This window comes from Labrus mixtus, chromosome 4 (genome assembly GCF_963584025.1).
Source record: "Labrus mixtus chromosome 4, fLabMix1.1, whole genome shotgun sequence".
NCBI classification, from domain to species: Eukaryota; Metazoa; Chordata; class Actinopteri; order Labriformes; family Labridae; genus Labrus; species Labrus mixtus.
The window spans coordinates 6,224,379-6,240,107 of NC_083615.1; the positions used below are offsets into that span (position 1 = coordinate 6,224,379).

Here is a 15,729-nt window from a genome sequence, read left to right on the forward strand (position 1 = left end):
TAAACCCTCCCTTATAGTGACACTGAGAGGAGGAGCAACACTGACGCTTCAACATCACATTATCTGATATTAAATTAACAGTTTATTTGAGCCACAGCAGAGCTGCTGTCTAGAAAAGTCTCTCCATCTCTCTCAAAAGATCAAGTTTTTCTCAACTAAACAGCAGATTTTCATTTTAACACCGGTGAGTACTGCTTATTTTTTTACATCTGTTTGAACATTCATTCAACTGTCATAACATAGAAATGTGTCTTTGAAATAAAAACTACATATATCCTACATTTTCTTCTGTGCCACAATCAGGAGTTTAACACCAAACTAAAGTGATCGTTTGGTTAATGTTCAACTGAAGGCAATCACAGCTAGCCTCAGATTATACTCAGGGATTTACCTTCTCTCTCAGTTTCCCACTTGTTAGGATGTTATTAGTCAGTGTCAATCAGACAGAAAACAGTCGAGGAGAATCGGGGTTGGTGACAAAGCTTCACATGAAAATTTTTTGTTTTTACTGTCAGATATTCACCTCAGTCCTATTACACAAGTGTAGTGTTGCGTTTCTATGGCATTTCAATGTACAGTCGCATCTTGTCTGCAACATGATGTCTGGTTAAAGCTGTTTCACCAGTACAGGCTACTTCTGCGTTGAAACTCCACCGTTGTTAGCGTTACTTATTTGTGCGTTGGTGTGTCTGCGTAGATCTGCAGTACTCTGCCAACAAACGCTAGTCAGTCCAATTTCTTCGCATTTCATACCACCAGTTTCTGGTTTCTACTTGTTCGTGTAAAGGGATCAAGGCCAACTGAAACTGGGTGTGTTATGTTGGGGTTTGAGGATGAAACTATCTAGTTCGTGTTGTGGCTTGATCAGCTCTGTTCAGTATTGTAGTGGGTGGGTTTATAGACATGATCAAATACAGGATCAGAGTGGATTTAGAACAAGAAACTTCATACACATGAGGTAAGGGATAACCATGCTCAGGCCCGGTTAGTCCTGGAGCAGTGTGAGTGCAGGCCAGTGGACAGGACAACTTTGCTCGTGTGAGTGCGCCCTTAACGTACCACTCAGAGACATGCTGTTGTAAGTGCAGCCAATCAGCGCAGCGCCCCATTATCATCGCATCCCCACCCAATCAGATCCTTACATGAATAATGAGGTTAGAAAATGAGAGGCTGCAGCTCCTGATCAAACTGTCGTATAGCTATTTCACAATAAAAGCACGTCCACAGTGTTTAAACCAGTAACTTCTTTTGTGGAGAATTTGTTAAAAATAGAACCTGTGTATGATCGAATTAGGGCCTGTGTCCACAACCTCCATTTCAGAGCGCTTCTCCTTGCACTCTCTCCCTCACTGTTGCTAGGTTACCAAAGTTAACGTCTGCTTCCCTCTGTAATGTCCGTTAGGTGTGTTTCAGCTCTGTGTTTAATATTTTCAATCAAATATCAATTCAATCAATCAATCAATTTTAAATCAAATAAATATCACCAAGAAAACGAGAAGTCCTGTCCTGACTTCAGCAGCAGCTGATGCATTATATGTTGTGTGTTTTGCATTGGTCTCTTCTTTTCTGTTTACATGTCGGCGTGTTTTTTTGTTTGTTTTTATCATTCATCAGGTTTTATCATCATTTATCGTCCTCTGATCAATCTGGAGATAAGAAGATGAGTGATAGAGGAGGACAGAGCAGAGTCTCCTCTGTCCAGCTGTCTCTCTATGAAGAGTGACCGGTCTAAAGATCCTCCTCCAGACTTCAGTAATGAAACAGGACCCTCAGATCCACAGTAAGAGAACTTCCTTTTAACCACTAAACTGTCAAGCTAAAAAAAAAAGAGTCCTGAGCAATGTGTTGATTTTCTTGTTTTTAATCATCAACCTGCACACAGTGATGACACAGAATGTCACTGAACTCATAACAACATACAAGGGATAATATATATATTATCCATTTAATCTATATATGTGTGTGTTTGTGTAAAGATGTTAATACAGATGTACAGGGATAATATATGTTGAATATATGTAAAGATGTAAATACAGATGAAGCCAGCAAAAACTTCCCCTATTTCCCCTGTGGTGGGTCCTTGCTAGGACCGTGCAGGGTCTGTGACTGAGAAAGGCAAATCTTTACAAATTAAAGTAACAAAATAAAGCCAGTGGACACAACATCTCAAACACTTAGGGAAGTATTATGTGTCATTAGTTTCTTTGGTTTTTGATTCAGGCCGGGGCTGTACGTTCACTTTTTGTGCTCATAGCGCTGCTGCTACAAAAGTAATAGTCCACTGTATCAACACCCTCCTCCAACAAAATCATGTACATTTGTATTTTTGCAAAACATTTGCAAGGACTACTAAACAAGGTCGTTCATTTAATATCCTACACGCCTGTTGTATATTAACCTACTTATTCATACAATTTGTATTCCAGGTTTACTGATTTAAACCCCCCAAACTGCTAATACAAGGCCGATCGAGAATAAAATAAAGGAATGAACGCTGTGCATTAGAATCCCACGACTGTATAGTATATACTGACAAATAGATGCTCAGAATGCGACTGACATGACTGTGATGTTCACCTATTGAGCCTCTCATTAACGTCTGATATAATCATTTTATCTGCACCCGATAGACTTAATGATCCAAAACACCCAGCCCCCACTCATACATTATCAGAACTACGTGTGTCATACATGACGTGTATGGGGCGAGGTTAAAATTAGATTTGAGTGGATTTAAAAAGAAAAGTGTTTTTTAAATAACTCTCTGCACAGATGACCCCCTCTCAAAGATAAGTAAAATTTTATAATGAAATATGTACAATAACTGAGCAGCTTCTGCGCCCCGACCATGACGCAGGCTGGAGCAGCCGCGCCGAGTGCGGAGAAAGTCACAATGTTATGTGTGAGGGCTGCACCTGAGAGGTGGAGATTAGGCTACCTGTGCTGAATGTGAGTGGACTTATTGATCAGTCAGTGAAAGTCATATGTGCGGTTTGACCCAAAAACAACCCGATGCCTCGTCTCAGTGAGCTCATCAAGAGGACGTCTTTCATTGTTATTTTAACAACAGCAACAGTCACTAAAATAAAGAAAATGTGTTAAGGGTTTGAACATTAAAATTCAAGTTATTGTAGAGTATAGAAAATACTTTGTGAACAGCAGCTGATGTGATTCAGGATTTATTAATAAATGTCTGAGCTAGAATGACAGCTGAGTTCATTCAGTTAGGCTATATGATTTTTATAATATTTCCAGTGTTCATATAAAGCTGATCTCAGTCATTTATTATCAATCAATCAATCTTTATTTGTATAGCGCCAATTCATAACGAGTGTTATCTCAAGACGCTTTATTATTTTTACCAAAAGCTGTAATCAGAAAAGACTTCAGAAAATATATGATATAAATATATTAATAAACTTAAGTTACTAGGCCTGACTAAACAATAAATAAGGTTTACTGTAGGTTGATGTGTTCTTGTGATGGAAGCGCCATCTCATGGCAGCCCCCTACAATTGAATACATGGGCTCACTATGCAGGTCAAGATACAGCTCTTGCACATTCTCACTATGCAGGTCAAGATACAGCTCCTGCACATTCTCACTATGCAGGTCAAGATACAGGGGGGTTGATGCAAGCATGTTAGTTAAGATCTCAGCTTGTGGGTTAGAGCAGCTGCACCCATCTGAGAAACTTACCCCCAAACCTCTCCAGAATTTCAATAAGGTATTGCCATTTATCTATTCTGTCAAAGGGCTTTTCTGCATCCATCGACAGGATAGCATTATCTGAGCTTAAGAATTGTTAAAAGGTATGTTCAGCACTCTTCTTATGTTATGAAACCCACGTCTCCTCTGCACAAATCCATTCTGGTCAGGGTGAACTATTGTTGGTAGAATTGGCTTCAACCTCTTAGCTAGTACTTTAACATCTTTAGATCATTATTTAGAAGAGCTATTGGTCATTAAGACCCACACTGAGTTGAAGGCTTTCCAGGTTTAAGTAGTAATGTAACTAGAGCAGTGTTGAGCGAGGGAGGAAGGTATCCTTTAGCAAATGATTCTCGGTACATATCCAGTAGAGGTGGAATTAGTTCGGACCTCAAATTTTTATATTTTAAAGGGAATTCTATCAGGACCTGGACTTTTTCCTCCTTTCAAGCTGTTTATAGCCTCAGTCAGTTCTTGTTGCCCCAAGGTAAAGCTCTAATGAGCCCAGTATTTCTCCACTTGGGGATAAATTCTAGTATATCCAAAAATTGAGACGACACCGGTAACTCACACACTGAGACTGGTGAACAGCGAGGCACACCGGAATACCTGAGCACAAGAAAACACAGGTAAGAACAAACATATCCAGAGCATAAAAACACTGCAAAATAAGCAGCTCAATCACACATAAAAATGCACTTTAAGAAACACTGAGTACGCAGAGCACTACCGAACGAGAATGAATCATCTGGCAGGGTAGTGTAGTAAAGACCAGGCTTTCATATGATGAGCTGATTGAAACCAGGTGTGCCTCGTCTGCTGCGGAGAGGAGAAGCCAGCCATACCTGCAGGAGAAAGAAACAGAAAGGGGAGAAGCAGAAAGAAACACAATCAAAAACAAACAGAATCATCACAAGTTTAGTTTTATCTAGTTAGTCCTTAATACCACATTGACTCAACAAGGGTCAGTAATGTAATAACTGCTGTGTAATGAACATATTATTGTTCGAGTACGACAACCAGATATTTATAACATACCTATTTAGTCAAAATGTTCATCAAAACATGTAAGTCTCTTATGTTGGCCCTCATTGGTCCCTTCGTTCCTCTACGAATTTCTCCGCCGCCGCTGCAGGGTCAGAGGTGTGGCGTAATGAGAAGTCTCGCTGGATGAACAATCCCATAGTGTAGGTCCAGAATGGAGAGAAACGTCAGCTCTTTTAGTGGGTCAAACACTTTTCTTCATTTCTGTAGATCAGCAGAAATGTCTAAGCAGAGCATAAGCCTTTGTTTGTCCAGAATGTCCCTTCACTCTGGCACTCTCAGCTGTATCTTGTCCGTGTAGTTAAGAAGTTTCATTTTTAATTTGATTCAATATTTTCACATTTAATCGTCTCTGTGATTAACGGTTTGTTTTAGTGTTTTTAAAATTAGTTTTTTTTAATGTTTCTTTTTCTATCTGTTGTCGTGTGTGAAGAAATGTGCTGTAGAAATAAACTTGACTTCGATGTGTGTCACTGGCGTGATGGAAGTGAAACAGAGAGCGTACATGTAAAGTTCAGTGTTGGTGTTTGTAACATTCAGCGCTTGGCGGGTCGTAATTTCAGACTCTGGTCATCTAATTACAGTATTCAGTATAATTTCACTCTCTCTCTCTCTCCCTCTCTCTCTGTCTCTCTCTCCCTCTCTCTCTCTCGCCCTCTCTCTCTCTCCCTCTCCCTCTCTTTCTCTCTCTCTCCCTCTCCCTCTCTCTCTCTCTCTGTCTCCCTCTCTCTGCCTCTCTCTCTTTCTCTCGCTCTCTTTCTCTCTCTCTCTCTACCCACTGTCCTATCTGTTTATTTCATCTCTTCATTCAGATTGTGGAGATGCAGGTTTTCAGAGATCAGCTTTTCTTCTCTGGCCTCAGCTCTGAAGTCCAACCCCTTCCATCTGAGAGAGCTGGACCTGGTTGACAGCAACCTGCAGGATTCAGAAGTGAAGCTGCTGAGTGATTTTCTGCAGAGTCCAAACTGTAGACTGGAGATTCTGAAGTCAGTTCACTTCTTCTCTGTTTGTGTTTTACATCTCATGTGTTTGATTATCAGCTGAAACATTTTCATGTTCACATGTTTCTGACGTCCATGAAGTTTTAGATTGAATGCTGAAAATCAGATTTTTACTGAAATAGTTTAAATGCAGTTCTTTAAGTTTTTAAAGTTTCTGATTTTTATTAAATGTTCAAAACTGAAGACACAAGATTATCTGAACTGATATATATTTTATTATGAAGTACACACAGACACACACACACTCACACACAGACACTCTCACAACACTCCCAGGTGTGTAAAGCTCAGTAGAGTATTGGTTGTGTAATCTTGACTGAGGTCAGTAACATGTTGGTGTCTTTATTGACATGAACAGCTGTATGAATGTTTGGATGATGTCTGTAGAAAGCTGACATTTCAATGATCCACAATAACAAAATGACAAAGTCTCTCTACTTATTTTAGGGACACACTCACTTATTGGACCTAGTTATGTTGTTATGTTATCATCTGATTGATCATTCTTTTATTCACATCTTTTATTCTTTATTCAGATTGAGGGGCTGCAGTTTGTCAGAGATCAGCTTTTCTTCTCTGGCCTCAGCTCTGAAGTCCAACCCCTCCCATCTGAGAGAGCTGGACCTGAGAGACAACTACCTGCAGGATTCAGGAGTGAAGCTGCTGTGTGATTTTCTGGAGAGTCCAAACTGTCGACTGGAGATTCTGAAGTCAGTTCTCTTCTTTTCTGTTTGTGTTTTACATCTCATGTGTTTGATTATCAGCTGAAACATTTTCATGTTCACATGTTTCTGACGTCCATGAAGTTTTAGATTGAATGCTGTTCATGTTTATTTTCTTGTTTAAATCTGCATCATAAAGAAATCAGATTTTTACTGAAATAGTTTAAATGGAGTTCTTCAAGTTTTTAAAGTTTCAGATTTTTATTAAATGTTCGAAACTGAAGACACAAGATTATCTGAACTGATATATATTTTATTATGAAGTACACACACACACACACAGTCACACACGCACACAGACACACACACACACTCACACACAGACACTCACAAACACACTCCCAGGTGTGTAAACCTCAGTAGTATTGGTTGTGTAATCTTGACTGAGGTCAGTAACATGTTGGTGTCTTTATTGACATGAACAGCTGTATGAATGTTTGGATGATGTCTGTAGAAAGCTGACATTTCAATGATCCACAATAACAGAATGACAAAGTCTCTCTACTTATTTTAAGAACACACTCACTTATTGGACCTAGTTATGTTGTTATGTTACCATCTGATTGATCATTCTTTTTTATTCACATCTTTTATTCTTTATTCAGTTTGATGAAATGCAAGTTGACAGAGGTCAGCTTTTCTTCTCTGGCCTCAGCTCTGAAGTCTAACCCCTCCCATCTGAGAGAGCTGTACCTGGGTGTCCACTACCTGCATGATAGAGGAGTGAAGCTGTGTGATCTTCTGCAGAGTCCAAACTGTAGACTGGAGACTCTGAGGTCAGTTCTCTTCTTCTCTGTTTGTGTTTTACATCTCATGTGTTTGATTATCAGCTGAAACATTTTCATGTTCACATGTTTCTGACGTCCATGAAGTTTTAGATTGAATGCTGTTCATGTTTATTTTCTTGTTTGAATCTGCATCATAAAGAGAATCTGATTTTACTGAAATAGTTTAAATTGAGTTCTTTAAGTTTTTAAAGTTTCAGATTTTTATTAAATATTCAAAACTGAAGACACAAGATTATCTGAACTAATATATATTTTATTATGAAGTACACACAGACACACACACACACTCCCAGGTGTGTAAACCTCAGTAGTATTGGTTGTGTAATCTTGACTGAGGTCAGTAACATGTTGGTGTCTTTATTGAAATGAACAGCTGTATGAATGTTTGGATGATGTCTGTGGAAAGCTGACATTTGAATGATCCACAATAACAGAATGACAAAGTCTCTCTACTTATTTTAGGGACACACTCACTTATTGGACCTAGTTATGTTGTTATGTTATCATCTGATTGATCATTCTTTTTATTCACATCTTTTATTCTTTATTCAGATTGAGTGACTGCAGTTTGTCAGAGATCAGCTTTTCTTCTCTGGCCTCAGCTCTGAAGTCCAACCCCTCCCATCTGAGAGATCTGGACCTGAGTAAGAACGAGCTGCAGGATTCAGGAGTGAAGCTGCTGTGTGATTTTCTGCAGAGTCCAAACTGTAGACTGAAGTCTCTGAAGTCAGTTCTCTTCTTCTCTGTTTGTGTTTTACATCTCATGTGTTTGATTATCAGCTGAAACATTTTCATGTTCACATGTTTCTGACGTCCATGAAGTTTTAGATTGAATGCTGTTCATGTTTATTTTCTTGTTTGAATCTGCATCTTAAAAAAATCAGATTTTTACTGAAATAGTTTAAATGGAGTTCTTTAAGTTTTTAAAGTTTCTGATTTTTATTAAATGTTCAGAACTGAAGACACAAGATTATCTGAACTAATATATATTTTATTATGAAGTACACACACACACACTCACACACGCACACAGACACACACACACTCACACACACACACACACTCCCAGGTGTGTAAAGCTCAGTAGAGTATTGGTTGTGTAATCTTGACTGAGGTCAGTAACATGTTGGTGTCTTTATTGACATGAACAGCTGTATGAATGTTTGGATGATGTCTGTAGAAAGCTGACATTTCAATGATCCACAATAACAGAATGATAAAGGCTCTCTATTTATTTTAAGAACACACTCACTTATTGGACCTAGTTATGTTATCATCTGATTGATCAGTCTTTTTATTCACATCTTTTATTCTTTATTCAGTTTGATGAGATGCAGGTTGTCAGAGATCAGCTGTTCTTCTCTGGCCTCAGCTCTGAAGTCCAACCCCTCCCATCTCAGAGAGCTGTATCTGGAATACCAAAAGCTGCAGGATTCAGAAGTGAAGCTACTGTGTGATTTTCTGCAGAGTCCAAACTGTAGACTGGAGACTCTGACGTCAGTTCTCTTCTTTTCTGTTTGTGTTTTACATCTCGTGTTTGATTATCAGCTGAAACATTTTCATGTTCACATGTTTCTGACGTCCATGAAGTTTTAGATTGAATGCTGTTCATGTTTATTTTCTTGTTTGAATCTGCATCGTAAAGAAATCAGATTTTTACTGAAATAGTTTAAATGGAGTTCTTCAAGTTTTTAAAGTTTCTGATTTTTATTAAATGTTCAAAACTGAAGACACAAGATTATCTGAACTGATATATATTTTATTATGAAGTACACACACACACACACACACACACACACACAGTCACACACAGACACTCACACTCCCAGGTGTGTAAACCTCAGTAGAGTATTGGTTGTGTAATCTTGACTGAGGTCAGTAACATGTTGGTGTCTTTATTGACATGAACAGCTGTATGAATGTTTGGATGATGTCTGTAGAAAGCTGACATTTCAATGATCCACAATAACAGAATGACAAAGTTTCTCTACTTATTTTAGGGACACACTCACTTATTGGACTTAGTTATGTTGTTATGTTATCATCTGATTGATCATTCTTTTTTATTCACATCTTTTATTCTTTATTCAGATTGAGTGACTGCAGTTTGTCAGAGATCAGCTTTTCTTCTCTGGCCTCAGCTCTGAAGTCCAACCCCTCCCATCTGAGAGAGCTGGACCTGAGAGACAGCAACCTGCCGGATTCAAGAGTGAAGCTGCTGTGTGATTTTCTGCAGAGTCCAAACTGTAGACTGGAGATTCTGAAGTCAGTTCTCGTCTTCTCTGTTTGTGTTTTACATCTCGTGTTTGATTATCAGCTGAAACATTTTCATGTTCACATGTTTCTGACGTCCATGAAGTTTTAGATTGAATGCTGTTCATGTTTATTTTTTTGTTTGAATCTGCATCATAAAAAAATCAGATTTTTACTGAAATAGTTTAAATGGAGTTCTTTAAGTTTTTAAAGTTTCAGATTTTTATTAAATGTTCAAAACTGAAGACACAAGATTATCTGAACTAATATATATTTTATTATGAAGTACACACACACTCACTCACACAGATACACACACTCACACACACACATGCACATGCACACAGACAGACAGACACACACACACACACACGCACACAGACACACACACACACTCCCAGGTGTGTAAAGCTCAGTAGAGTATTGGTTGTGTAATCTTGACTGAGGTCAGTAACATGTTGGTGTCTTTATTGACATGAACAGCTGTATGAATGTTTGGATGATGTCTGTAGAAAGCTGACATTTGAATGATCCACAATAACAGAATGATAAAGGCTCTCTACTTATTTTAAGAACACACTCACTTATTGGACCTAGTTATGTTATCATCTGATTGATCATTCTTTTTATTCACATCTTTTATTCTTTATTCAGTTTGATGAGAGGCAGGTTGTCAGAGATCAGCTGTTCTTCTCTGGCCTCAGCGCTGAAGTCCAACCCCTCCCATCTCAAAGAGCTGGACCTGGCCTATAGCGAGCTGCAGGATTCAGGAATGAAGCTGCTGTGTGATCTTCTGCAGAGTCCAAACTGTAGACTGGAGACTCTGAGGTCAGTTCTTTTCTTCTCTGTTTGTGTTTTACATCTCGTGTTTGATTATCAGCTGAAACATTTTTAGTTTTTTTTAAATTAGGGCCCGAAGCACTGACAAGTGCGTAGGACCCTCTTGGAACCCAAAGGATTATTAGGGCCTGAAGCACTGACAAGTGCGTAGGACCTTATTGGAATGCTAATGATTATTAGGGCCCGAGCACGAACCGTGCGAGGACCCTCTTGAAACCCTAGCGATTATTACTTTTATTTTTAGGGCCCGAGCACGAATCGTGCGAGGACCCTCTTGAAACCCTAGCGATTATTAGGGCCCGAAGCACTGACAAGTGCGTGGGACCCTCTTGAAACCCAAGGAATTATTATTTTTCTTCTTCCTCCACTTTCAACGTGATTTTGAGGGCCTGAACGTGCGCGGAAACTCAGCAAAATCTGCACCGTCATCGCATCCGGTGAAAAATGTTCTATTTTGCCATTTTCATGAACGAAGTTTGCAAATTAGCTCGACGGCGCCCCCTTTTGATTTTTACAAATAGGTTTTTTTGCCTACACACATGAATGTTTTTTACATGTTAAAGCAGGCCGAGACCTACAAAAAAGTCAGTCGAAGTCATTGTCTAATTTCAACAGGAATTCCGCTATGATTTTCTGAATGTCTAAAAAGTCTGTATTTTCACCATTTACAGGGTACCTGTTTGAAAGCATCTGCCCGAGAGCTTTTACCTGATCAATTCAAGTTTGGTGTGAAATTAAAGTAGACAAGTTGAAGAATAAAAATTGTGCTCAAATCACGAGGTTTCGAAATAAGGCGGGGCCGTGGCGTGATGTCAAAGTTTGATGTCATTTTTGGCATCGCGCCAAAAACAGTAAATGCTTATAACTCTACTATGTAGTGTTCAATCATCACAAAAATTCATGCATGACAAAGAGCCCGCCCTGAACACATATATGATTTCATTTTTTTATTTAGTCACAGCGCCACCTGTTGACAACAGGAGGTCACTCTGTCTGAGCACTGTGACACAAAACAATAATAAAGTTTAACCATAGCGCCCCCTAATGCAAGGACTAAGTACTACATCATACATACTTTCTCGGATCTGCTTAAAATTTCCCAGGTATGATCAGGGTTGGCCTCTGAACACATTGACATAACAATAGTCAACTTTAACCATAGCGCCCCCTACTGCAAGGACTAAACACTACATCATATATACTTTGTCGGATCTGCTTAAAATTTCCCAGGTATGATCAGGGTTGGCCTCTGAACACATTGACATAACAATCATTTACTTTAACCATAGCGCCCCCTACTGCAAGGAGTAAGTACTACATCTTATATACTTTGTCTGATCTTTTTCTAATTTCTCAGGTATGTTCAGGGTTGGCCTCTGAACACATTCACATAACAATATCCAACTTTAACCATAGCGCTCCCTAATGCAAGGACTAAGTACTACATCATACATACTTTCTCGGATCTGCTTAAAATTTCTCAGGTATGTTCAGAGTTGGCTTCTGAACACAGTGACAAAACAATAATAAAGTTTAACCATAGCGCCCCCTACTGCAAGGATTAAGTACTACCTCCCATATAAGATCTCACATTTTATTCAAATTTCACTTGAATGATCTTAGTACTGGCCTGCTCACATCTAACCTAATACAATTGGGCCACTGACATAGCGCCCCCATACTGGAAAGACACTGTACTACATCCTATATACTTTGTCTGATCTGATTGAAATTTCACTTGTATGATCAGGGTTGGCCTCTGAATACACTGACATAACAATAGTCAACTTCAACAATAGTGCCCCCTACAGCAAACAGTAAGTACTACATCCTATATACAATGCTCAATTTCCTCCAAATTTCATAGCTATCATGACAGTGCCAGCCTGAACTGCTCTAAGTCAAAATTTTATGTGATCTTCATTACGTTGCCTATTTCAACATGCCAGTACTACGACTTTTACACAAATCGAACTGCACGGCCTGCTGCTTAGCCACGTTCCGCAGCTGCTGCACTCCCGCGGTCGCGACACACCCCGACATGCACTGGGGTGCGAGGGCCCTTCATCACCACGTTTTCACACTTGCAGAAATCTCTTGAAATTTCTGAAAAAAATATGTGAACGCAAACAGCCATTTTTTTTGCTCAGACTTCACCCGGAGTTTCTCCGGCCAGACCTCAAGTATTTTTTCCATGAGTGGGCTCACGTGAGAATGCAGCAGGATATTCTCCGGAGAATTCACCTTGAGCCAATGGGAGGGAGAGTGACGTTTATATACTGTTACTGCCGCACGGTGCATAGAGTGTCTGCACGCGACCACTATGATCTCTGTGCACGTAATTAAACGGCTGCATTGTGTTTTCTGTTCGTCAGTATGTCGTTCTCCTCTCTTTTGTGGATGTTGTCATTCTGTTGGACTACACATAGCATTGATATCAAGGCAAATATTCTCATTATAACGTCGTGTAGCGGACTCTGTTGCTTCGGCCGCTACTTCCGCGTTGTCTTTTTACGTCACGTCTTACCTCAGGAAATGACATGTTAACATGTTGGTGTCTTTATTGACATGAACAGCTGTATGAATGTTTGGATGATGTCTGTAGAAAGCTGACATTTGAATGATCCACAATAACAGAATGACAAAGTCTCTCTACTTACTTTAGGGACACACTCACTTATTGGACCTAGTTATGTTATCATCTGATTGATCATTCTTTTTTATTCACATCTTTTATTCTTTATTCAGATTGAGGGGCTGCAGGTTGTCAGAGATCAGCTGTTCTTCTCTGGCCTCAGCTCTGAAGTCCAACCCCTCCCATCTGAGAGAGCTGAACCTGAGAGACAATGAGCTGCAGGATTCAGGAGTGAAGCTGCTGTGTGATTTTCTGCAGAGTACAAACTGTACACTGGAGATTCTGAAGTCAGTTCTTTTCTTCTCTGTTTGTGTTTTACATCTCATGTGTTTGATTATCAGCTGAAACATTTTCATGTTCACATGTTTCTGACGCCCATGAAGTTTTAGATTGAATGCTGTTCATGTTTATTTTCTTGTTTGAATCTGCATCATAAAAAAATCTGATTTTTACTGAAATAGTTTAAATGGAGTTCTTTAAGTTTTTAAAGTTTCAGATTTTTATTAAATGTTCAAAACTGAAGACACAATATTATCTGAACTGATATATATTTTATTATGAAGTACACACACACACACACACACACACACACAGTCACACACACACAGACTCACACACACACACACACGCAGACACACACACAGACACACACGCACACACACACAGAGACACACACAGACACACACACACACACAGAGACACACACACACACACACACACAGAGACACATACACACACACACAGAGACACACGCAGACACACACACACACACACACACACACTCAGACACACACACACACAGACACACGCAGACACACACACACTCACACAGAGACACACGCAGACACACACACACACAGAGACACACACACACACACACACACACACACACACTCTCTCACACACACACGAACAGAGACACACAGGTGTGTAAAGCTCAGTAGAGTATTGGTTGTGTAATCTTGACTGAGGTCAGTAACATGTTGGTGTCTTTATTGACATGAACAGCTGTATGAATGTTTGGATGATGTCTGTAGAAAGCTGACATTTCAATGATCCACAATAACAGAATGACAAAGTCTCTCTACTTATTTTAGGGACACACTCACTTATTGGACCTAGTTATGTTGTTATGTTATCATCTGATTGATCATTCTTTTTATTCACATCTTTTATTCTTTATTCAGTTTGAGTGGCTGCAGTATGTCAGAGATCAGCTGTTCTTCTCTGGCCTCAGCTCTGAAGTCCAACCCCTCCCATCTGAGAGAGCTGGACCTGACCTATAACAAGCTGCAGGATTCAGGAGTGAAGCTGCTGCGTGATCTTCAGAAGAATCCAAACTACAGACTGGAGACCCTGCAGTGAGTACAGGGTTGGACTTTTCTACACTGTTACTCTAAAAACTATTTAGGATTCGTATGATAATGAAAAACCTTGAAAACAGAATTTTCCAGGCCTGGAGAAGTTTCTTAAAAGTCCTGGAAAAAAGTTTTCAACACATACAACAACAATGCGTACAGTACAAGACCACTTCTGGATTAGTAAAACAATAATCTGTAAAATGATGAGAGGGTGCTGAAATGAAAATCACACAACAACCAAAACAAATAATACATATATATATATATATATATGATACACACACACACAAAAGACATCTGGAGACAATGCCATGTGACATACAAACCATGTGCTACCATATCTATGAGGAGATCAGAACTGGACCAGAAAGTGTGTAATGTAGGTGAGGAGAAGTACCAGAGGTCACCTAGCAGGTTCAGCTTCACATTGGAGAGATCCAACGTGTTCCATAAAGGGATGCCACATGTAGGAACATTTTGCATTAAGGTTTCTGAGAGAGTATTTCATTATTTCTAATTTCATAAAGGACATGGCGTCCTTTATCCACTTGGTAAAATAGCATGCCTTGCTAGTAGAGTAAGAAAAGCTAAAAGGTCAGCAAGGTGAGAGGGCAGCCCATGGTCAGTAGGCAGAACACCAAACAGGCCAATCAAAGGTGAGTGCTGGATGTTAGCGGAGAGTGAGTCGAAAACAGACTTCCAATATGGAAATAGTGCAGGACAGGTCCAAAACATGTGGGCAAGGCTAGCTGGCCCTAAGTGACATTTATCACACGTGGGGTCAGTGCCAGGATAGATACAGGCTAACCTGCTTTTTGACCAGTGGACCCTCTGGACTACTTTGCATTGTAAGACCCAGTGACGGGCACAAACAGAGGATGTGTGAACACGTTTCAGTTCTGACTGCCAAACCTCAGTTTTTATATCTATGCCAAGATCCTCAGACCCAGTAATGCGTAATTACTCAGAGGCTGACTCCTGGCATGCATAGAGAGAGTTGTTTAAACCTGAGATGGTACCTTTGAGGAGAGGATTAATATTAAAAACTGTGTCAGTCAAGATAGTAGGAGGGAGAGCAGGGAAACTAGGGAAGTTGTTGCGGACTAAGTTTCGAGCTTGTAAATATCTAAAGAAGTGGGTCCATAGCAAATTAAATAAATGAGTCAACTGATCAAAAGATGCAAAAGTTCCATTGATGTAAAGATTCTTTACAGAGACAATCCCGTGTTCTTCCCAGGCTGTGAATCTCTTATCAGAGGTCGAGGGAGGAAAAGAAGGGGTGGAGTTTATTGGGGTCAGGAGAGGTGCTGCCTGAGATCCAAAGTGATGTCTGAGTTGAGACCAGATCCTGAGGCAGTTTTAAACTATAACATT

The 15,729-nt window shown here is 39.7% G+C and overlaps 1 protein-coding gene across 1 annotated transcript; it reads left to right on the forward strand.

The window, feature by feature from the left end:
- Window positions 1-4,762: 4,762 nt before the first annotated feature.
- Window positions 4,763-14,376, forward strand: LOC132973477 (ribonuclease inhibitor-like). Its single transcript, XM_061036967.1, has 8 exons — window positions 4,763-4,854; window positions 5,568-5,741; window positions 6,293-6,466; window positions 7,819-7,992; window positions 8,589-8,762; window positions 10,174-10,347; window positions 13,108-13,281; window positions 14,182-14,376. Exons 1-8 carry the CDS (start codon window positions 4,763-4,765, stop codon window positions 14,357-14,359), a joined length of 1,314 nt encoding a protein of 437 aa, XP_060892950.1. The 3' UTR covers window positions 14,360-14,376.
- The last annotated feature ends 1,353 nt before the right edge of the window (window positions 14,377-15,729 follow it).